We start from the raw sequence: 25350 nt of genomic DNA, 5'->3' as shown, positions 1-25350 counted from the left end.
GAGGATGAAGAGTGAAAAGGCAGCTGGTCCTGATGACAAACCTGTGGAGGTATGGAAGTGTCTCGGAGAGGTGGCAGTTTCTGACTAGTTTGTTTAACAAGATCTTGGAGAGTGAGAGGATGCTGAGGACTGGAGGAGAACAAGGGAGAATTTGCAGAGCTGTGGCAGCTACAGAGGAATAAAGCTGATGAGCCAAACAATGAAGTTGTGGGAAAGAGTAGTGGAAGCTCCAGTAATGTTAAACACTTGATAAAACATTAGACTCCTAAGCAACAGTTAAATGAGCAGCTGCCCACTGAGGTTCGGTCTAAGTGTGTGATGCCAGTGTGTGTATCATTCTACGAGAAAGAAAGAAGTCTTCCCATTTTACCCCATTTTGTGCAGATACACACATCATCATCAGATAAAATCTTCTCCATTGAGGCTGAATGTGGGAGCCCTGCTATGATAAGGCTCCCTGAAACTTATCAAGATCAGTTTTTCAGGATTCACACTTTGCCCCAGCTTATCTCCACAGAGGGTCAGTTTCCAGATGCACATCTAGTTGTGTCTTATCAGGTTGTGTTTGTCAAAGAGAGATTATATACAGCGTATCAAGCGAGTGCAGACAGATTTCTGTAAGCAGCAGGGAAGTGCTGCAGATTTCAGGTTAATCACTGAAAACTCACTGATCTGAACAGTTTCCCCACTTGCAAACGTCACATTTTGCATTTATATTTTCATTCATAAACAATGTACAAACACTTCATTAATGTTTTAAAATGTTTACCAACCCTTGTCCACCATTACAGTTTCTATGATACCATATATAACAAGCCACAAAGGCTTGTAGGTTTCAGAAAATACGATGCTTTGTAAAATATATTTTGCCCCTAAAATGCACTTCTCATCGAAATAATAATTGACCAAGAAAACAATGACATTTTGGGCCTTAAACCCATTTTATTTCAATTTAATTCAGTTTAATCCAACACAGTTAGTGCACATGCAAAGTAGCATATTTAAATATATACTGTATGCTTGTACCAAGTGTCATGTTTCAAAAGTTAAATATTTCAACATTTAGGTAATAAATTAAGAAAATTTGAACATTACTGAAAACACTGCCCACATTGTGTATACACTATTAATGAAGCATAAAATACATAAAACTGCAATGTTTTTGCCCCCCCCCCCCAGAAAATCTTTGTAAAAACACAAATTCAGCATAAGACACCAAAATGAAAAAATATATAAATTACAACTGGACAAATTTTTTTGTCTTTACCTTGAAAAAAAAAATAAATCTAAATGTCTTTCACTCTTTAAAGGTATTATGTGTAGGATTTTCAGTAAATATGAAATACTACTGTAGTGTAACACAATGAATCCGATTATTTCCACACGGTTGCTTTTGAATATTCAGCAACTAAACTGCAATAAGAAAAAAAAAAAACATCCAACTTTATCTAAATCAAGAAATGCCAGGTGTCATGAGCAAATTAAGAATCAATGAACGTTTAGTCAAAGCAAGCAACATCAAGTAGATCAGAGGTAATTATCTGTCACGTCCTTGGTCCAAGTTATAATTGAACAGTAATAGGCCTAAATCTTCTTTAATCAGAGAATACTACACATAGCACCTTTGAAATGACACGTTCTAATAAACTGCCGCTCAGCTCGTGATGACTGAAAGTACAGTAAGAAACTGTCAAACATTGCACAAAGAAAACATAAATCCATCACAGTCGAAGAAGCAAACACAGCATAGTCATGAGGGTACATCTTTTTAAAAAAGAAAAGCGGTACAGATGCTTTCTGTCAGAGAACTGCTCAGTGTTGACACTTCTGACGCGGCTCAGACTCTGATATACACTTTAGAAGCGAGGAAACAGACACAAAATCTTTTTGTTATGTGCCTGGACATGGAGGTAGAAATGTCCAATCCTGGGCTAAGATTTATCCAGCATAGGCAGGAATGAGTTATGCAACCAGTATATTAATTGAAGTAGGATATGGCTTTCTGCTGGCACAGTCTGCAACCTCACTTTAAACTGTCAAAAGTGCTTTTAGATTTGTTGTAGAGGAAAACGTTTGGCTTGTTGCAATGGGGAGCTTGAAGATATTCGACATTTACAGCAGAGGAGAATTATTTTTAACGTATTAACAGTTTGGTAGAAGAATGGTTCCTAAGACCCATTTATTGTCTGGATGGCTTTTCGCGTTTTATTAAACAACTTAAATTCATCAGTAGATAAATCTTTAAGTAGGCACCAGCTGACACTACAGAGAATGTTGGCAACATCAAATGTCATCTCGCTGAACCCGCTGTTACCTTAGCTTGTCTAGCTGTTCCTTTCTGGTTCCAGTCTTTATGCCAAGCTAAGTTAACCAGCCGCTGCAGTGGTTTCATGTTTACCTTCTCATCTAACTTTTGGCAGAAAGTCAGAAAGTGAAATGTGCATCTTCTATGAAATGATCAAACTGTTCCTTTAGGCTCTCCAAAACTCTTCCTCTCCAAAATTTACCAGAATTATTAATCATGACATGGCTTCCTTTAAACTAAATGCAGCACTGCAAGAGTGGAAAGTGTGGAAATAAACTCAAATGTCTGCGTTTTATTTAAAAAACAAACAAAAAAAAGACGACATTTTAAAACGAATGATTCCATAAATACAGTGGTCAAATTTAAATGGCTCTAAAAACGCAGATCAACTCATCAACATACAGTAATTAAAATAAAGGTCTAACATAAATGTAAATTTCCGTTATTTATTTAACCTCCTCTTATTTAAAGAAGCTAGCAGAACTAGCTGAACCTGAATCGCTGCACTGATCTATGTGCGTCTTTTGCCAACCGGATTCTCTTCAACAATTGAGCTCCAATCACAACGCACTTAGACATTAGACTTGATTTTTATGGTGTCACTTTTGATTCAAGATTTAAACAACTTTATCGATCCCATAGGGAAATTGTGTTGCCTTGTTACAGCTGCTCTCCATGTGAAAAAAAGAAACTTCCACCAAACCATGACAATAAACAAGTACAAGTAAAAACTACTGATCTATAAGTAAGAAAAAAAAAAACCCTAAATGAAATAAAAAATAACAAATCAGATAAAAACAATACTATTGGCCACTGGGAGAAAGGATCCTCTGTGGCGTTGTGTGGAGCACTTGAGGACTCAATCATTTTATGCCTTTTGTAGTCATCAATAGAAGCATTTCAGAGGATAGTTTGGAGGAAGCTTTAAAGAAATATGTACTGCTGTAGGCTGACACCACCCACATCGCCAAGGCAACACAGCCTTTTGTGTTTTGTTTTCCCAAAAACTGTCCTCAAAAAAAAAAAAAAAAAAAAAGTCAGCCAATAGAGACGTCATATATTAGTTTACCTTTGACAGACATAAAGTTACAGACTGGCATTGAGAGTTAAAATGGCTTCATATTGTATCAAACTAAATCCGACGAACAAATTGTTTGATTCTCGTGGCTTTACAATGACTATGGCTAAATCTGCCGGGAGTTGGCCATCAAGCAATTTTCTTACGAGTCATTTCACCACAAAAGGGATTTGTTTTGGGAAAATAGGGATTGTCACAAGGAAGAAGGTCGAAGGATGAGGAACAAGGTCCAATCTGAGTGGAACAAGGTTGCAAATGGCCCAAAAACTTTTAAAGGGCAATTTCACCAATTTTCAACTTGCTCTCTATGGCTTTAGTTTAGAGTATAGATGTACAATAATGTTTTTTAAACTTTCCTCTGGCTACCTCATATGAAAATGTTTCTCTGCTTCTAGCTGAAAAACTCCTCCAGAATGACATCACCCGGAGGAGTTTTTCATCATTAGGAGGTCGGATGATATCATCTGGAGGAGCTCTAGAAAAGCAGGTGGACCATGATTAGAACCTACATAGTATGAGCAACAAGATGACATATGAGATGACATCTGAACGGAAGCTTCGTCCAAGTGATGTCATCTGGAGGCATTTTCCAGCTAGAAGAAAACAGATTTCAATATAGGGAAGTCAGAGGGAATTGGCATTCATTTACATGTACTACCCAAACTAGAACCAAAAAAAGCAAGTTCAATATTGGTGAAGGCGTCATTTCACTAAGGTGGATTATCAAGACTTATGGTTTAGTTAAAATACTGTTTAGACTTGATGACAACAGTGGCTCTTACGTTTAAGCAATAGCCAGTCTTCAAGTGGCTCTTTTATGGTTTTCTAAAGGAGCTTTTCACATCTTTCAAAAGTTTCCTGATATTAAACTTGGGGAAGTTGATTGTAAAGCGTTTGAAAATCTATGTCCAAAAGAGCAACAACCCAAAGAGAATTTGATTTATTATTGAACATACACAACCAGTCAGGTGTGGCTCTGTTAATCCTGAGAAAATCAAATTAGCAAATGAGAGTTCTGAACAAAAAACAAAACAAAACCAAAAAAAAAGAAAAGAAACAACGACAAACAATTCAAGCAGTTGCAGAACCTGTACTATCTACCTGTATGGGGAGATAATTATGGCTTTAGGATTTTATGCATATATTGCTACACAGTTTGGGTGGAATCTATTTCTAACCAATTTATTATTATGTCTTATTTAACTTATCTGGTTTTATGTTGCGTGGGTCAGAAGTTCAAACTGCACTGAGGAACCTGAAACTGACGTTCAGCACTCTTCTATGAGACACGTCTAAATAATTCCGATGAAAAAGAAAAAGATTTGAAACATAAGACATGAGACAAATGTTGATATTTGATTGTCAGCATTTCCTCAGGTTGAAAAACACTAAGAGTGGGCTGAATCCCAAACAGTAATATTTCTTTATGATAACGCTAGAGAATATATCACAGACAAAACTGTTTCATGGGGATTAGAAATTGTTGTTGTTTAATACAACATGTGATTGGTATTACACAATACTTTTTTTTTTATATAAAAACTAGATATCATTAAAACATACTTTTGTTTATTTTTAAAGTCTCTAATCCTGCAAATTTTTCCAGCAACTGGTCGATTTCTCTCACATGGTGTCAATAACTTCCAAACTCTGCTGGTGCACTCACTGTGGCTGTATTTACTGCGTCAGAAAATGTGAATGTTCTTACTTTTATTTCCTTTTTGGACTGTCATAATGCATAAATAACGACGCTGAAATGAGCAGTTATTTGCTAAAAACATTAGGCTTTGCTTTAGCACTTGCATATTTAACACTATTACAAGGTGAGGGGATTTTTTTGTCTTTACACGTAATAAATAAATGAAGTACCAGCCCTTTCTGAATGAAGCAAAATACCAATATGTATGGTAGTAGAGACAGCGAGGACTTGGTTGTCTATATGGAAATTTTAAAAATTATAACATGCTGGTTATCACCACATTCATAAATCCACGCTGAATATGACTGAAGGTTTGAATATTTGGACCTGAGATTTTGGCAAACAGCTCTTTAGATTCACTTCGTGAGATTAGGTTTGTGTGTTAATGACCGTTTGAGAGTTACTACAATGGGTTATGACTAAAGGCCATCGATTAGTAGATTGAACTGTTAAAGGTGTCCAAAATGTCACCTTTACATTCTGGGCATAAAACCAACTGTCTAGAGATACTTGGATTGCAATATGTTATCACCCTGACTTGTTTGCAGAAAAACATGCAACAGGAGGTAAAAACCAGAATGTCACGTCAAAGGGATTTCAGATCACTCCACATGTTAGAGTCCACGTACCTGGTTCTGAAAACAAACTGTAAATCATCAGCCTTTTAGACCTCTAACTAAAAGCGAATATGCCATTTGTATTGGATTGGAACGTGTTACGTCTTCAACTATTAACTGTATGCTTCATATCAGGATTGTGCTTGAACACAACGATACACTGAAAACACAAATTCGGCCCTCAGTGCAGAGGTATATCAGGCCATCTGGTTTGGCTTTATGAGGAACTTCTAACAGAGTGAGAGACTGGTGACACTGAGTGCTTTTTTCGTTTTAGCATGGGGGACTGTGATAAGTATTGCTTAAAGGCTGTGGATGGCTGAAATTAATTGAGGCATGCCTGAACAAGTGGTGGTTAAAACAACCCCAACACCTGTGTCGTTACAAGGCCCCACCATTGACTAGCATAGTTTTTGCATTACTGGATCATGGCTTAAAAGGAATAATCCACTGATTTTTGTCTTTAGTGGCTAGAGTGATGATGACCTGTGCAAACAGTATCCATTTTGTAATGCTTTGCACTGTAATGTTAAAGTGGATGCGATATTTGTCGGAGTGTTTATGTGTATATGACTCTGGCACAAATATTAGCATGCTAACATGTTGGCAGACCCGGGTTATCCGGAGGCACATGGCTGGTAACCATCGTGGCTCAATGTTCAGTTCACATCCAAGACAAAATATCTCATTTTAACAACTTGCAAGAATACACATCATTAAGATGATTGTATGATTGCAGAGTTAAAGTAAAATGCATCATGTCCTTATATAAAGCTTGACTTTTGGCCAGACAGAGAACTTGTTCCGTTCAGGAACCATCGAAACAAGCACCGTAAAGTGAATAAAAGCCATTTAACTGCAGCAACACTGTGACTCTATGACCATGGAGGAGAAGGACAGATCAGACAAACCAAACAAGATGCTGGGTTGCATGTAACAGTGCATCCAGAAAGTATTCAGAGCGCTTAACCTTTTCCACAGTTTGTTATGTTACAGCCTTATTCCAAAATGGACCAAATTCATTATTTTCCTCATAATTCCACAAACAATCCCCCATAATGACAACTTAAAGAAGTTTGTTTGAAATTTTTGCAAATGTATTACAAATTTAAAAAATGGAAAAAAATCATGTACAGAAGTATTCACAGATTTTGCCATGACACTCAAAATTGAGCTCTGGTGCATCCTGTTTCCACTGAGATGTTTCTAAAACTTGATTGAAGCCCACCTGTGGGAAATGCAGTTGATTGGACTTTGATTTGGACTTTGATTTTGTCTATATAAGGTCCCACAGTTAACAGCAATGCACAGAGACATCTTTCAACAGTACAACCACCCCAATCACTCAGCCAAGATAACAAAGGAGTGGCAACAGGACAACTCTCTGAATGTCCTTGAGCGGCCGAGCCAGAGCCCAGGCTTGGACCCGATTGAACATCTGAAAATGGCTGTGCATTGACGCCCCCCATCCAAACTGATGGAGCTCGAGAGGTAATACAAGAAGAATGGAAGAAACTGCCCAAACTTAGGTGTGTCAAGCTTGTACCATCATACTCGTGAGGCTGTAATTGGTGTTAAAGGTGCTTCAACAACGTTTTAAACAAAGGTGGTGAATATTTATGTACAAGTGATTTTTTTCATTTTTTTTAATTTTCAAACAAACTTCTTTCACGTTGTCATTATGAGGTAATTTTGGTAGAATCTGGAGGAAAATAATACTTCCATACTTAATAGTTTCTGGATGCACTGTATATCTGCAACAAGAGCTTAAACTGAGCCTTCATGCTTCAGCTGAAATTCATATACAGTATCTATGATGAAACTAAGTCAGTTATCATCGAAAACCGTCAAAAACATACCAGGGAAACAGCTTTTAGGCACAGTACTGCCACATTCTGGCTTTTTTTTGTGTGTGTGTTTTAGCCCCTTGTGCGTTTAGTACACGCCCCCTTACGACGCTGCTCTCGTCATGGCTCCAGTTCAGATCTGTCTGGCACCAGTTTCTTGCTGAAAAGCTAAATTCCATCCTGTTTTGGATCGAAATGTTCAGACCTTGGCAAACAAGAATTAAAGCAGCTCTCTGTCAGCCAGAAAACACTATTCAGTCATATTTGGTTTGGTTTTCACGCTCTTCCATATTATTACATGTGTAATATCTAAGCTTTCTGAAAAATCTTCCCCCAGCACAATTATCTGGATTTTAATGTAAACATTATTAATGAGTTCATAATTATGAGTAATGTGAGCTAAATACATCTTAAAACACTAAATGGCTTTTTGTCTGCTGTTATGTTAAAGGTACAGTATCAACAAAAATCAGTGGAGCATTCCTTTAATGGAGGGCAGGCAAATGAAGTCAGTGATATGCAGCTATCTGACGGCACGGTAAATGGAACCATTAGCAAACAGACAAAAAAAAAAAAAGTGCCAGTGACGACCAGCTTTTAGGACAATTATTAAGACCACACAACAGTTGAAAAGGTGAACAAGACAAACTTAAAAGATACCAGTTGGCAACAAAACAAGGGGCCCACCCTTCATCATGTACCAATAAGCAAAAAGGCAATTCAGGACGAAGAGCCATACGGGGAGAGTGGATGTGCTGGGCCAGTGTTTGATTCAATTTGGAATAAACTGTAGAAAGAGTGGTTGGTTAACAGTAGTTAGACATTAGTGGAGATCTTGTACTTGGGAGACATGTTGTTATGGAACCAGATGAAGCTAAAAATGACGCCCATGGTTTTGGGTATACGCTCGTCGTAGGCAAATGTCATGGCCTCGTGCAGCGGGATTTTGACCACCTCGATAAGTTCTCCCTCCCGTGGCTCACCTCCACCTGCGCTGACGCAGTTGTCATCGGACACCTCGGCGTAGAACATGGTCTGCTTGGAACCAGTTACACCTACACCTGACCTGAGGGGACAAAGACAAAAGAAAAACAATGGTAGTTCCTGTCTTAAAATATTAGAAGAACCTACAGGACTCGAAATGCTTTTAGGTTGGTGACCCCTTTACAGCAAGAAGAGCTTCTTTGTTTGTTAAACTAGGATGAATAACATGAAAAATGGAATTACCACCAACAGCTACATGCCTCCACCGACCAGTTAAATTCCAGTTTACATGGATGTCTGTCCAGACTCATGTTGTAATAAGTTCATCCATGAGTCAAGTAAACGTTTGTCCCTGATGTAATGAAACTCCCTCCAGGCGCTTGAGATATTGTGTTCACAAGAATGGGATGTGGATGTGAGGTCACACTGACCTTGATCCTTGAATCCAAGTGGAAGCTTGTGCCAATCCCTTCAAGGTTTTTCTGTTATTTTGTTCAAGAACTGTACAGACGGACAACTCGAAAACACAATGCCTCGGGCCACGGCTGTCACCGGCTCAGAGGTGTAAAAAAAAGAGGAAGCGTGCATGACTGCTTAACAAGAATGGAACCACAAATGGGTAAGAAACAGGCCATAGATGTGTTGCACCAAACAAGCGTCCCGCTTACTGTGTCAGAGTGCTTAAAGTCCGAGCAGTGTACCAAGGTAGGAAAGTTAGGGCTGCCTATACTGATCCTCATGGATCCCAGCGTGGTCACACACACCTGGAAAACAGCACTTTGGCCTTAAGGCGACGTGTAAAAATCTGCCTCTTTAGTGCCCTTTTTCTGCTAAACAGGCACAGGAGGACGTTTTTCAAACAGCAAAATTATGACTTCAAACTAGACAGACGAGACTAAACAAGGCTAAATTATGACAAAGCATCGATTAAGGTATTTTAAGAAAACAAAATGGCAGTTGAGTCTGACAGTCCAGTTGCACATTTCAGTTGAAATGTGTCAGTTAAAAAAGTAAACTGAACAAGATAATGATCAAAATGATCTATCAATCTTTTCTGTTGTTGAGAGGAGAAAAACCTTGAGTCAGGTTGCCAGACAGCACAGTACTGTGAGTGATTCCCTGCTGCAGAGGTTTGTAAACCGGGCGTTGTGTGCGAGAGCTTTACCGCTCTGCCTGCTTCTGTCAAAAATACCCTTATACTGTAGGTGTCATGAGGGTTCAGATGATACCCATCTGTTTAATGGAAGCAGCCGCCCGCACATAACGCTGGCCCTAGACGACACCAACAAAGTGGAGGAGGTGAGCGAGTCAAATCAAAAGCATAGTAATGAGAGCTGTCAGTCATAGCTGTCCAGGTGCTGCTGTCTAATATTGGACTATTTGTCTCCAGCGACTTTCAACTGTTATGTCTCACTGTAGCTTGTTAATAAAATACTGACAGAGATGGATGATTCGCCGCATTCTTCTTTTCACATAACCTCAGCACTTTTACTTAATTAGTCTGGAACTTTCTCCACAACTGTCAGCCACAGGGCTAATTTTTACATCTTTATGTAGTTTCCACAAATATTTTTTACATTTTGGCCACATTTATATGCGCTTACAGTGGTGCCTGAAAGTCTGAATACTTCACAATTTTCTCCATTTCTGCACAAATATGACCTAAATCATTTTCAATAGTTACAAAATTGACACATCATGCAATGATTTATTGTGAAATCCAATCTTAAATAATTATGTGTGGCAAAAAAGGCTGTAAGACCAAATGACATAAGAGTAACCAGGTTGTTACGTTGATGCTCCTGCATAACGTGGATTTTCTGTAACCAGGTTACGTACGTTGATGTAAGTAATCTGTTTATTTCAGTAAAATATTTTAATAGTTTTCTCTGCTCATCGTATGTGATAAAACTGATACTCCACTCCTACTTTTGGGCTGTTAAAGAGAACTGAAGTGAAACCGGAACCATTAAAGAAGCGAGAAAACCCCATTCAAAAACACTGCTAATAACACAAAACCCAGCCTTGGAAAGTACGCTGCATAACTTGCTCTGTCTGTGAGGATAAGTACAATAAATTAAATAAAATAACACAATCAAGTATCATCGATTATCTCATATTTAATTTTGTAGTGGCCTTTAAAGAAGACCACCAACCCTTGGTGTTTGTGAACTTCATGGCAAAGGCTGCGGGCTGCTGAAGCTCAGTTGGTCCCTGGGCAAGACACTGAACCACCAAGTTGTCCCTAGTGTCTGCTGTTTAGTTGTAAGTCGATTTGGATAAAGGCGTCTGGTGACTAAGCAGAAATCTAATTGTAATTGTCACAGCCCGAGAGAAGAGGCGACTCTATGATAAGTCAGATAAGTCTGGGACATCAGGACAGAGAGGACTGAATGCTGTAGGAGTTTTAGACAGATTTCAGCGAGAACGTTCAGTTAATGACTGCAGTGCCTGAGAGTTTCTATAAACATTTTGGCTATTTTTGCATTGTCTCGTATAGGTTTACTCTAAGACATGCAATAAAAGCATTAAATGCTTTCTTTAACCTTGAATTGTATTCATTTATTCAATTCAATTAATTATCAAAAATAAACAAAAAAGGTGCAAATGTAAGTCATTTCAGAGGGACCGTAGTTCAAGGAGGTTCAGAAATGGTTCTTGAAATGGAAATTTTACAAAATGGGACAACAGGAAGTTTTTAAGGGAGATGAAATCCTGTGGGTGTGACTAATGCAACTAATGCAAACATACCAAAGATGAAAAACACAACCTAAGCTTTAACTGAGAGTAGGGATTTTATCTGTGAGTGAACTAACCTGTAGGACGTGATCCTCTTCAGTTTAGAAGCAGGCACATCGTAGCCACACTCTTCCAGCACCTCCTGACGGGCAATCTCCTCCAGGGAAAGGTCCGGTTTGTCCACCAGCCCGGCACAGAGCTCGTAGGTGACTCCCGCCGAGGCCGGGGGCCACTGCGAAGAGCTCTCTCCCTCTGAGGCCGACTGGCCCTCCTGAGACTCGGGGGCTGTGGCTTCAGATGCACCCTCCTCAGTTTTCTCAGTGGACTGAGGCACCTGCTTCTTGGCCCTTTCCCACTCACACATGTATACAGCTGGTGGACGACAAGAAAATGTAGGACATTTTTTTTAATCACTGTACTTTTTGAATAAAGTGGCATTAGCTAATAAACTTACTCTGACGCTTAGGGCAGAGTAGGGCTGCACAACATAACACTATTGTCATCGTGATGTGGGCATGAGCAGTAGTCACATCGCGGGATGTGCAATATCAAGTGTAGCAGTGAAGTTACTGCAAACACATCAGGCTACAACCTTTTTGCCTGCATTTCAAGCATCATTTTACCAATTTAGAGAGAAAATGATAGCAAAACATTACAGCATAGTCACCAGACTGACAATGAAAAGACTCTTGCAGCCCTATAGGACAGATATGAATGTCTCAAAGTTTCGCTGCTTTACTCATAAATATAAGTCTAGAAACTGGGTCCCTTTAAACATATGAAAGTGCAATAATTCAACATGCACTTTAATGATTTCAAGCTTGTTAATCATTGTCAAATTCACATATACATAATCAAAGAAAAGGTTTAGTACAAGTACAAGTAGAATCAGAGATTTCTACACTTTTATTGTCTGGTGACAATAAACTTGTCCACTCCCTGTTTACACATGAGGGTCATTCTTGGCTATAGACAAACTCTGATAGAGGATGGGTTTTGTCCAACACCATTGAGAGAGAGAGAGAGAAGAAAAAAATATATCAATGCCCAGACTTCCTTGAATTTACCACACTTTGGCATGGAACAGTCCCCTGTGACTTCCAACAAAGGAGGTTAAGCTGCTTTGTAACGGGGCCTCTATTTATGAGTCTGCATTGTTACAGAGTTTCAGCTGCATAAAGAAGGATTGTAATGTGTTGCTTTTTTTAGTTAAAGTGCCCACAGGACGTGACACACTGGTCTGGATTGGTGACAAGAAGGAAAGGAATGAGCTGTACCAGGGAGTATGACTGGCCTGCTGCTCCATGAGGGGAAAACATACCTGGACGGAACTGCTTGACGAGGACAAAACAGTGTAAGGTGGTGTTGAAAATCAGCACTGATACACTGAGGAAAAGACAAAAAAAAAACATAATAATATGAATAAAAACAGTAAGACAACTTAAAGTTCAGTATTTCTCTGCCTTTAGTTTCAAGTAAGCAGTAATTTGAGGCTGGGTTAGCTTTACATTGGTGGCCATGAAGTTACATAAAAACATCTTTTGGGCTTCAAAAGGTGGCTAAAGTGTGACTAAATTAAACAAGACCATGTCCATCTTTATGTTCACCCATACACAAGCAGCATCATTATTGCCACTAGAAAATCCTACTTGCTGTTTGTGTGTGTACATGTGATAACTGCTGCCAGTGGAGTCTTGAGGCCTGGGGTCTGTATTGGGAAAGCGGATGTGTCTGAGGCGGCAGGAAGCCCTGCCCTGTCTTTCCTATGGTGAGAGCAAACCAGGGGGGTAGTATGTCGACTTGTTTCTATCTGTAGCTCCTTGGCTGATGCTAATGTCACATCTTTTTTCAATGCAGATATTGAAAGTCAGTGTGTATTGTCCACAGTATCCAAGCACGTCAGTTGACCTGTTTGCAAAATGCTCTCATGTCATCGTCGGTTGCTACATACAGGTTCGTACTACTAAAAATAAAGTTTACCCCAGTAAGAGTATGTAGCAGCCCTTCCATTTGTTGCCATTAGAAATATGTGTAAACTCATTACTGCTGCCTTCAGGGCCTTATTTCTACCCAGCCAGCTACAAAAAGCCTGTTCTACATTCTCTGCACATCTTTGTCCATCACCCTCAATTGGTCCTGATTTGTGTCCTCACTTTCTCTACTGTGTTTTCCCAGTGCAGGACTTCATAGTGCCACCGTTTTTAGTCTTGGTGTTCATCCACATATTAACATTTTGGGAAATCACTTCATGAAAAACCTGACAGGACAGGTTAACAGATTTTCAAGTCCTGCTTAAAACAATCAGGTGCCCATACAACAGTGAAAAGGTTTTACCTAATCATTTATGTAACCATTCCTCCTGTTCACGCTGGCCACACATAACATCACTTTCTAAATATCTTCACTGGAAGAGATGGGGACTAAAATCCACAGTTCTGTGCAGCAAAATCAAATTTGCATCAGTGTTTTTTTTTCCAATGTTCAAGCCTTATATAATTTTAAGATACACTTTAAATTAATTTTTATAGAGATGGAGGACTGACTAGGAAGCATGTCTTTGAGGAATTCCCTAAAAGTCTGCACTATTACAAGGAATGATTTAATTTCCATATTGTGAATTGTGAATCTACACTCTATAGCAGGGGTAGTCAATTATGATTTAAGGAGGTCTGGATAGAAATAATTTCCTCATGTACAGGTCCGCAGCCTCTTCACGTTTAAGTTGCATTATAATTTTGTGATATATTACTAGTAAATTATATATATTGAAGTAGCATTGTCATTGCATTAACATCTGTACTATGTGAAGCCATTCAAAGCCATTTCAACAGCTTTTATTTTCTGTGAAACTCTGGACTGTAGTTGGCTTTAAGATCGCTTATTGCCTTTTAAGATCGTTATTTTGCGCTTTGTTTCCTAGTGGCGTTTCACATTCCCACTTTATACAGTTGCCGGCCGAAATGGAATCTGCGCCAAAACTGGATAAAAACTCAATGATTTGTCGGTTCCAGCTCTGGGTCCAGAGCCCTGTAGAACTAGGGGGTAAGCATAAGGTAATGTGGTGAATTTAACTCCAAAAGTGGGACTTTGAGGGCTGAGGGATGAAAGCTGTCCCCTGAGGGAGGTCTATATATGCTGTTCCACACCATTACTGCTGTTCTACAGCTTCCCTATAATAAAAAAAAAATTCTAATGGTTAAACCAAGAAGCTAAACACAAGCTCAGGACTTTTCATGCACCGTTAAGTAAACATTTAATACAGACTTTACTCCCCACACTTTGTCTGACTGATGCACTTTAGCATTATTCTGATCTTTTCTGCTCTTTAATACACATTTACAAGTGAAGCGCATTTTTTGAATGTTTCTGCATCATAGCAAAAAATATAGCAAAAATTAATTTGAGCTCACATGCATTTTTATATTGTTATCATCTTTGACACATCCTAAATATTATTATTATTGGAGCCTACCAGTGGAAAATATAATTTTATAGACTGATCCAAATTCATCATTACATTACATCTGCATTAAACTGGCTGAGGTTACATGAGCACTCACAGCTATTCAATCTCTTCTACGAAGGTGAAAGGCTCCTGAATTGCTCCTGTATAGTTTCCCTGAGAGCTCAGCACATTGTACTGTAGCACAAGCAAATTAAGAAAACAGCTTCAGCAATTTAACAACGCAGATTCTGCAAAAAAGACAGAAATGCTTCGAGGGGCAAATATGAAAAACTTTACTACATTTTTTTTAGTAGAACATTAATAGAAACAATGGAAATACTAACATGTTCCCTCATTTTCTTACACCAGTCAACTTTCCTAACTATAACAAAGGTGTCCTCACTGTGTCTGCCACTTTTTAGCACCCACCTGGATACAACCGTTGGGCAAATAATTTTTTCTGTATTTGGTTGTTTCTCTAAATGTGGCATGTGTGTTGTCAAGTTGGGAATGATTTTGCCTGCGTTTCGTCCATTTGCTTGTGTTCTCTCGGGGCCTTACTCATGGTCTTCTCGCACTAACAAATACTCTGGCTCTGATTAAAAGACACTTCCAGGCATAAACAAGCACCATAATGCAACCACTTCCATAAACACATAGGTGTTAAAATAACAAAGCAATGGGACTGTGTTCATCCTGTCTATGTGTTTTGGGTTGGTTTTTTGTTTATAGAGAAGAGTCATAGCTGTGTTTCTCTGGGTATCACAGAGGTTCTGCAGGAATCAGCTTCATTCTTCTATAAACCGAGCTGCCACTAAATGCCGAACATACAGAAATGGCGAGCCAAAGCAAACCCTGCTGAGAAGAAAATGTTATGCACACTTAAACAAAAATGCTAAACCACCTGGGATCCTTTCAAACTACACCGAAGGGGAAAAACACAGACAGAATTTCCACCTGGGGAAGAGCTGGACGCTCTCATGGGCTCTGTGTCTCTTTCTCTACAGGCTTTAGGTTTACTTCTTTTTGTCTCAGTGGTACTATTTTTTACTGGGACTTCTGTTTGGGGTCAGTAGTAGAGGAAAGGAGGCTTCAATGACCTGAGACTTACCTCAGGGCATTATGGTCCCGTGAGCAAAACAGAATGCAGGAGCTTTGACACAAATGTGTGATATTTCGCTTACAGTGACCCCTGGGAAGCTCAGACATTTACAGCCATTGCCAAGTAGAATAACAGGGGACGGGTTCCCAGAAAATACAAGGTCTGTTTGGCTTGACTGTCCTCCCAGTCGCGGACAGATAAGGTATCAGTTCAGTTTTAAAAACAAAGACACAATTTAAAATGTGTTAATCAGTTCATTTAATCAATTATCGTTGATCAGTTGGACTGAACAAAATATATATGCATGCATATGCATAACAGAAGTCAGCAGGCAGAGAAAGAAGTGGAGTGGAGTTTCTGGGTCAAAAGCCACATCTTTACATGGAGTGATACCTCTTTGCATTTGATGCAGGTCCACTCAAGGTCTGAGTAAAGCTGAAACTAAGTAACATGTAGAAGCCTAAACAGGTCGGTTTTCCAGTTTTGAGAACTGTCCCCATAAAACATGCGAAATGTGCTTCTAAAATAAATCCCGGGTAGAAGAGAAATCTGAACTCTTATCTTCTGCATTACAGTAACTAGGCATTCACACTCTATACAGTGTGAATGCATTCAAGCAATCTCATTTCTGTTTTTAACCTATTCTGCGAATGTGAGCTTCATCTACTAACCAATTCTGAAACAAACACACAAAAAACTGGTAGAATTGTGTGGACACAGAGGACACAGGGGATACTTATGTAGTGATAACATGTGTTGTACCTGTCATGAGTTCGCATGAAGTCCCAGGATTTCTTTGTACCATTCTGTAAAAGACATGATAAAAGATAATTTCAACAATTAAAAGCCCCACAGACATTTGTTACATGGAAGTGAAATGAGACACATTCAGAGTACCACATCTCACTGCCTTTATTGTACGTGACTCATGCGGTGGAATGTCAAACCATCTCTGACTTATTGAATATAATTACTATAAAGGAAACAGCTGCCCATGCCTGCTTGGGCACGTTAATGTGCTATTGCAAAGCACACCCATCAAAGATATCTGCAGAAGCAAAGGAAAAACACCGTGCCTGAAGCAGATGACGCTCTGCAACTTTATCAACTATTTTCTTTAGCAGAAGGGAATATCAATTAAGAGATGCAATGATTATTTGAATACTGCTGCAATGCGAGTGATATCACAGTGGCCAATAGGGCAATCTGACAAATTCAGGTCAGAAGGTTGCACAGTTCATATTCCTGATGTATTTAAAGAAAAGTCGTTTACAAGTTGGAGTGTGAGCTGCAGGAAAAGATGACTTAATACTGAAACGCGCCCGGTAGTTATTTAACTAAAGGAAGAGAAGTTGCTGTAATCAAATGTTTTTATGCCCTGCGGTCACATTATGCCATCAACAGGATGTGCAGCTGAACACTCCCTCAGTGGAGGCAGGTGTGTGACCAGCACAAAGGAGATCACCAGAAATGCTCCGGCCTAGGGATGTAAAATATGTGGGCAGTGACGCACACATTGTCTGATTGTTGGCTCATCACTTTGCAAAAAGCATACAGGTAGATTAAGGTGAACGCCTTGACAGCCTTGTTCACTTCAGTTACTTTCATTCATACCAGATGGAGCAGGGGAAAGTATTTGCAGGGCAAGAAGCAACCTCATTTCACAAATGTTTCCCATCCACTGATGTATGAATGCCTGCAACTGGGGCGCAAAAACAGGTAACTGATTGGAAGTTATAAAGTTGAAGATGTGTTCCAGAGAAGCCTGGAGGCGAAAGCATCACATAAACTGTGCCTACTTTGATTACATGCCAAAATATTTTGAAAATAATAATTCACAAACGTTTTACAGTCAAAGGATTAAATCACGGGCAGCAGTTCTTCTTGCTCCACTTCTTGCTAACCATCTTCTGTGGTGAGATTTGCGGAAACGTGTGCGAAACACCACAACGATATTAATGTCCCTATGCCCGTCTGAATGTAAAAATGGTAAATTGCATGTGTAACAGTGAAAATGGCTGCTGTTCTTCTTAGCATGATCGTTAGGCAATGCATAGAATTGCTTTTTACCAATGCCTGTGCATAGAGAACAGCTGCTTTTTCTGTGTCACTGTTCACATGCTTCCTTATGTACGTTGCAAGTGTCTGGAGAATTTAAAATATTATTCATTAGGAGGCAGACAAAGGGCTAAATCATCGCTAATTTCTTCCACCTCTTTTCCACAAGATAATCAGACACAACAGATCACAACAAAAGAGATGGACATAAAATGCAGGTTTGTAGATCTAAGTAGTTGGTAGATCTAAGTAGTTTAGTCTCATTTTATTAACATTAGCAAAACCTACACTCTCCAGTATTTATCAAATTATCTTTTTCCCAGTGAAGAAATAAATCTTCATCGAAATCTGAGCACAGTCAATGAATCTAAAGCTGAGGGGCACAGACAGGATAATGAGGATGGAGGGTACATGCTTGAAACAGATCAATGTGTTGTTTAAAAAAAAAAAAAAAATCTATTTTCCATTTAATCCATTTTTTGTATAGAAAACGCTGAACCAAAAAAGGACACCTAGTATAATTTGACATGTATTCTTTACCTTCCAGATCAAATCAGCAAAGATGTGTGAATTAAACTGAAACACAAACACACCGTATATTCCCTCTGTTCTTTACATGCCGAATAAAATGGTAAAGTTGCCCTATATTTTCTACGCCTGAGGAAATGTGGCCTTGATTCAAATTTAGGCTGCACCTCCTCTCCACCCACAAGCTCTTTTAGACACAGGGATGACAGCTTTACTAGAACAGGCGTATCTCAGCTACAATAAATGTGTCTTCTTGTGTGCGAGTGTGCTGGTGCTGTTTCAGCACCACCCATGAACTGGGAGGAGGTGAAATGGCAAGTTAATAGCACTGATAGCATCAGACATAATAAAGCTCCTGCTGCAGAAACAGGATTTGAGTTCGGATGTAACACTGTGCCAAATCTGCAATATGCAGTGTTTAGATTTTTTTTTACAGCATGTAAAAAGCTAAGAACATAAGCTAAAAGAAGTAACATAAGCTAAAAACCTTAGCTTATGTTACTTCATATGCAAAATGCCTCATTTTACATAAAACAACGTGTTATTATTAGATGATAATTACTAATGGATTCATTTTTTTCCATACTTTTGGACCTACTTGTAAAAGTTGTTCTACACTGTGGTTTTGCTACTTTTATTGAAAGTTTGTGATACAAAAACTTGAGATCTGAGTTTGTTCCACCACTTGTACGTGTTATAAATCACAGAGGCAAATTGAAATTATTGAAAAAAAAATCACTAATTACATAAAATGTCATGAAAGACGCTTTGGTGATGCTGCAGGGGCGGCCAGCGCTTTCCTTCTCAAGGAAACCTTTACAGGTAAACTATGCGCATGACTGAAGAAAATATAGATATTTGGGACTAGGATCTTCAGTGGTCCTGTTGCTGTAAAGAGTACAAATGAGAAATATTAAATGCTATGATATGCTCATTGTGTTGACATTTGTTTGTAATTAAATGTAAAATAACTGTTCAGGTTAAGCTAGGAAAATGGTTCAACTGCCAGACCAGAATCTTCACACAGCACGCACTCAACAACTGCCAGCCCCTCCTGGTCCCTGGGTGAGGCATTGAACCCCAAGTTGCTCGCGGTGGGTCAGGTAAGTACCTTGTAACAAGCTGACCGATTACAGACCTGGTGGTAAATTTTAAACCCATTTCCCGTCCTTTGGAGGAACGCCTGGCAGTATATTGGTTTTAAGACTACAAACCAGAACCTTCACACAGCACGCACTCAACAACTGTCAGCACCAACTGAGTCCGACTGGCACTGACGAGACCAACTACGTCTGACCAGTCATTGTTTATAATCGGGTGTATGGTCATTAAGCGTGTGCCCGCCTTAAGTAGTCTGATACATCACTGTATCAAAATAAGTGATTTGAAACAGCATCTATTACACGTTACTTTCCCAGCAGTCACATACTGTACAGTGCAGATAAAACTACTCTGCATGATTGTGTCACTACTCACACATACACACACACACACACACACACACTTCCTCTCTAGTATCCTGTCACCACTCACAGATGGTGGGGTTCCCCTCATTACTCAGACCACTTGCTGAGAGGGGGTGGTGGTGACGGGCACAGCTTGAATTGCCCGGGGGAGACTGAGAATCATGGCCGACATGGATTACGACAGACAGATTAGCCCACGGGGGGGAGAGTGAAACAGAGAGAGATGTGGACTGAGGGGAAGGGAAACAGGAACAAGCTACACAGGACCTTGGAATTAATGTGGTCCCTTTGGCTTTGGGCATCAGACGTGACAGGCTCCTCTGTGAAAAGATGCATGGTCTTCATCTTTTAGGTGCTTAATGTCTAATAACCATCACTCACTGCGCTGAATATACTATGAAGCCAGCAGCTGCAGCAGGAAGAAAGGAATCAACTACCGTCCTCAAACACAATAGCACTCTTCAAATCTCAACATGTGTTCTCTGTTTTCTTTCCACATTAATTTACCTACAGCCTCTGTCTTCCCACCAGCTTCCACAAAGGCAGCATGAGTATCATACGTACATTACAGCCAGTCAAATATCGATCAGCAGAATTTGAAAACATAGGACGGTTCAATTGAGATAAATGCTCATGCAATATGCTAACAAATACCATTATGGCACGTTTACCATGTTCACCATCATAGATCAGTGTGTTATCATTAATAAACAAGCAACTAAAATGAACAAAACAAAACAAAAAAACTACATAATAAAATAAAAAGAAGGCATTAATAAGGCAGGTGTACATTAGTTTTGCGGGTGTTATGTCAACCAGTCTTAACTTGCTTCCACTGCAACACAACTCTGGATAAGCAGAAGTCAATGGATGAATAGATGGATGGTGTTAAAACTCAACATTGTTCTTTACAAAATCATATGGCAACAATTTTACCGTTTAATTTAATCAAATAATTGCGTAGATAAAGTCACAGCATAGACTATGAGCACACTGCACCCAAACAGAAGAGGTGATGATGGTCGAACATTAACATATTTCATGAAATTGCAGTCTTTTGTGGTTATATAATTACTCGGGCTGACTACATTAATCATGCAGCACTACATTAATGTATCAAAATATCCATATAGCTGTTTGCAATAATTGACAGTTCATCTAATAGTTAGACGTCAGCATGATTATCCCCAGACACATGCTGCCAGCAATTTTAAAATGCCAAAGCAAACTTAAATGTAAATGTTTACAGCTTTATATAAATGTGAACTGAATGTCTTTGGGGTTTGAACTGTTTGCCCATTGTCTGTCCTCATACAGTAAATTGTATTGTGATGATTTTAGAGCTGATTGGCTGATTTATTAATTAGTTAAGCGACAGGTAACTAGGGCATATTTTAATCCTTGATTATTCATTTATAAAAATACATTCATTCAAAATGTCAAAATGTGATGGTACAGGATGCAAGGAGTGACTGCATAAAGTGACTTCACAGTGAAGGAAATTCACTGTGAAGTCACAGATTAATTAAGAGTGTGGACTTTTTAATCTTTAGGTGTTTGCAGACTGGAGGCGAATTTCCTAAGTGATTTTCTCACACTTCTTGTTTTCTCACTTAGTTCTAAAAAAAAGTTTTTATCTGTAGACAATAAAATCTGTACATAGCATAAATCCATTCATACTTAGTCATTTCACTGTCATGTCTGAAGTTCACTGAGGCAACAAATAATTATTCATGTGAGAAAATGCATCTTTTAAATTATAATTGGGTTTATTCATTGAAGGAGTAAGGGGCGACTGGCTGGAAGCTGTACAAGATAAATAATTCCAGATGAATAATTAAAATCATTATAATGAATAGGTGGAAGGTAATTATTCTGCTTTCAGTAGCAACCAGTGATCCAACATAAGCACAAGGCAAGAGAGATAAGAGGGGTTTTCTAGAGTCAACGAGAGACGATCGCCTGCGAGATGAGAAAGACACCAATAAAAACCAATGATGAAGAGAACCTCTTACACATGGCATTATCTACTTTTACAGAGTGTTTCTGTGTGTGTGTGTGTAGGTTTTAGTTAGTGACCAGTGGTTGCAGATGTACTAATGAACATAAAAGCTTTGGAGATGCTCCCTCAGTGGGACTGAAAAGCCTTTGTGGGGAGTCCCTGCACTGCACAGCCCCTCTCGAGCTGCAGAGATGATGAGGATGAAAGGGAGGACAGGACAGAGAGGGAGTCCTCTCCATCGCCGCTTTTGTTGTCCATCTGCTGTCTTAGTCCGTTCCACTATTCTGCTGACAAGCTTAACCCCCACCCCCCTCCTTCCCCCTGCAGTCACAGGTGTGACCCCCAAATGGGAAGAAATACTCACACTGAAGTCCCCCTTTACACAAGAGCTTTGCTACTCGAGTTGTCTAATTAGATTCTAGGCAACACTACAAACAAGCACTTTTGCAGTTTCAATGCTAAAACTACTTATATACTAAATTAATCATATCTTCAATGAACCACATACAGATCTGCCTCTACTTCCATTTTAGGGCCTTTCAGGGTGCAACCTGGATTATCTTGTTTGTCTGTGGCTTAGACCTTCCTGCTGCAGCCCTCCCATTTTTTGTCCGGACTCGGGACCGATACCGAGGTTGCCCTGGGCAGCTGGGTGGACCCACACCTTTTGGGGTGCGATTCAATCCCACTGCCTTCTGCATCCCAACCCAATGCTCTACCACTGAGCCACCAGGCCCCCTCTCCAAACGCACCAAATCAACATAATATTGCTGGAGATCTTAGAACTCTGTCCAAAGTAATGGAGATTTGTCTGTTAAAATGTTCTCAACCAAGCATTTAAAAATGAAGACGCATGTAATGCAGTGCAACAGTGTGAACTTCTAAATGCTAGAGCATGCATCAGAGTTCATTCAAAACTAGGTTAACCTAATCTAATCATCATCTACATTGTTAATGAGGACTTTCTGTAAGTGGTTTTCACAGATTCTACAAAGTAAAAGCCACCTTTTTAACCCAGAAACAGAGAAACACATAATTTGAAAGCTTAAAAAAAATTTATCCTGGACTGCAGCCTTTGTTTGGGTAAAGAAGCATTTCTCACTTTGCTGGAGAGACCATCAGGACACACAGTTACAGTATCACACTCTGCCTTCGTGTAGAGGGAGGGGTTAATAAAGCAATATTTACTGTAGACTCGTAGTACTTTAGAATTTCACACCGTTTCCAAGATGCAGGTAAAAACAATGAGTATTCACTGAAAAGCACCGACTTTAACATTTGACAGCTTTTAGACCCCTGAGATTAAATGAGATTTTTGCTCACAGATCCACTCCGCCCGGCCTTTTGCTGACACTACCTGGATTAGCAGTTAGGAAAGGATTGATGAATGAGTAGATGGATAGTGACTATATGTCTCCCTACAAGGCCTCCACAAAACTCCTATGCTGGAGTCGGTCAACACAGTGTCAAAGTAGGCTTAGTCTGTCATGACTGATTCCATACTATGTTTTAAAGTATGATTCTGCATTCATACTGTATAGTACATATTGTATATACTGTTTATTTTCATGTCACTGTCTGGAAATCGTTGAAATCACATCTATGTGAAACCGCTGTGGCAACTTTTTAATTATTCATTTGTGTGGGTTAAAATATTCGTTTTGTCAATACAAATGACCTTCACAACCTCACCGATGTCCTCATTTGTTTCATTATGTTTGATTTGTTGTCAGTGATATATAATAAGATAAGAGGGACTGATGACAAAAGCCTGCTATATATGACAAACATCAGGGCCTCTCCACATCATTAAGACAAGAACTGTCTTTGGGTTTGAAGGCACACAACCCAGTGTGCTTCATAACTGATAAAGTAGGAACTCCTGTTTAACCTCTGATGCACTGCAGGGCTCTACGCCGGTACTCATGCAGTATTAGCTTAGTGTAAAGGTGAACTCTCACGATCCCTGACCTGGAGACACCACGCTAACCAAACTGGCTTCAGACATTTGTAAATGCAACAGACAAATTAAGTAAACCCCACATGACGTGCTGTTCATACTGAAAATGTCGTTCCCTCATCCATCTACACCTCATCCAGTAATGTAAAGCATGTGCTAATGATAACGTGATGCCCAACCACAAGGAACCTCCACAACAAGCCACCGTTAGCATGTTCACTAGCTCATAGCAGCATCTTAATTGTCTCTGATTCACGTCTAATCCATTGGCAACTATTTCACCCGTGTCTGTAAATAAAAAAAAGGCGCAATATACTGGCTTAGTTGCTGTGATTTAAGTGGTGCCAATTGTTGCTGTGGACGTTGTGTTTAATGCTAGCCTGTTAGCCTTCATGTTATGCTAGGCTGCTAGCAGCAAAATGAATGGGGGGTTGGGCTAGCCTCCAGCCTCCAGCAGCATCTATGAACCATTACGGAGACACAAATAACTCACCTGGTTGTAGTGCACCCTGAACGGCTTCAGATAGTCTGACTCTGTGCACGGAACGACTTCCATGTTATTAATCTGCTCCATAGTTTAGACTTGTAGCTGGACTGGAGGGTCGCCGATGGCTGTCTGTCACCACACACTGACACTGAAGGAATGTCTACGGAAGCCGGGAGAGAACATGAGACCCACCTGTGAGGATGGGATGGATTGTAAATATTGTCTGGACTGTTAATTTTTTTTTATAGAATCAACTGCTCACTACTGAACTGTAATTTTTAGGTATTTTACTAGAGTAGTTATTTCCATTTTCTTTTAGTTTTACTGCAATACATTTAAACGGAAAACGTGCTTTTAAATATTGTATTTTTTTACTGTGCTTTGTTGTACTTTATGTGATATAGTTATTTTACAGGTTTAGTTATTTATTTACTTATATTTAAAAATTTCTAACTAACAACCTATGATTCTTTATTATATGGGTTTATTATTTGTCAGTACATAACGTGGTTAAAATCAGCTCCCCCTTTGCCAGCTGCTGTATTTTGTTTTAGATTAATAAAACTAAATTCAGTTAATAAAATTTAACTCATTACTAAAACCAAACTCAGTATAATGTTATATTAAAGGAAAAGATTTTGTGGGTTTTTTTGTTGACAACAAACCTTCAAGAACTTGTGACTGCTCTATCCAACGTGTTTTAAAAAACAATTGGAAAAGAAATTAAGATGAAGAGAATGGACTGATGTTGCTGCTCTCATTGTATTTAACTTCATGCTGATTGGCTGTGGGGAAACACCAGTGACAAGTCAAATAAAGATGATGTACACCAGCTGTCAATAATTGACCCAGAGGAGGCCATGTTTAGCTGTTTGTGTGCTAAGGTATTTTATTACTCTTACTGTATCTGCACCTTTTGGGAAAAATATTGAGGTATTTATACACACTAAAGAGTATAGTGTTTCCGGATGGAGCCGGGCTGTTTCCCCTCTTTACACCCTTTAGTCTAAGATCGTAGTCTTTCCTTAAATGA

The 25350-nt window shown here is 39.3% G+C and overlaps 1 protein-coding gene across 3 annotated transcripts; it reads right to left on the bottom strand.

Moving 5' to 3' along the window:
• Positions 1-919: 919 nt before the first annotated feature.
• Positions 920-24492, bottom strand: nudt14 (nudix (nucleoside diphosphate linked moiety X)-type motif 14). 3 transcript variants are annotated; one of them, XM_067482302.1, is made up of 6 exons: positions 24324-24492; positions 16579-16622; positions 12591-12655; positions 11347-11641; positions 8530-8612; positions 920-4675 (listed from the first exon to the last, which is right to left on the bottom strand). In XM_067482302.1, exons 1-6 carry the CDS (start codon positions 24402-24404, stop codon positions 4620-4622), a joined length of 624 nt encoding a protein of 207 aa, XP_067338403.1. In that variant the 5' UTR covers positions 24405-24492; the 3' UTR covers positions 920-4619. The 3 variants fall into 3 exon arrangements, with proteins under 3 accessions (XP_067338403.1, XP_067338402.1, XP_067338401.1); XM_067482301.1 differs by having other exon boundaries at positions 920-3976; XM_067482300.1 differs by having other exon boundaries at positions 920-8612; positions 24324-24491.
• Positions 24493-25350: the final 858 nt, after the last annotated feature.

Source organism: Channa argus, chromosome 17 (genome assembly GCF_033026475.1).
Source record: "Channa argus isolate prfri chromosome 17, Channa argus male v1.0, whole genome shotgun sequence".
NCBI classification, from domain to species: domain Eukaryota; kingdom Metazoa; phylum Chordata; class Actinopteri; order Anabantiformes; family Channidae; genus Channa; species Channa argus.
This window is presented reverse-complemented; position numbering and strand designations above follow the sequence as displayed.

What these genes read in the sequence shown, in the direction of transcription:
- nudt14 (XM_067482300.1), bottom strand. Translation starts at nt 24,404, where the DNA reads ATGGAGCAGATTAATAACATGGAAGTCGTTCCGTGCACAGAGTCAGAC. An exon ending in TCAGGGTGCACTACAACCAG is followed by an intron (nt 16,623 to 24,323) that starts GTGAGTTATTTG and finishes TGTCTTTTACAG; the next exon opens with AATGGTACAAAGAAATCCTG. An exon ending in AAGAGGATCACGTCCTACAG is followed by an intron (nt 8,613 to 11,346) that starts GTTAGTTCACTC and finishes TTGTCCCCTCAG; the next exon opens with GTCAGGTGTAGGTGTAACTG.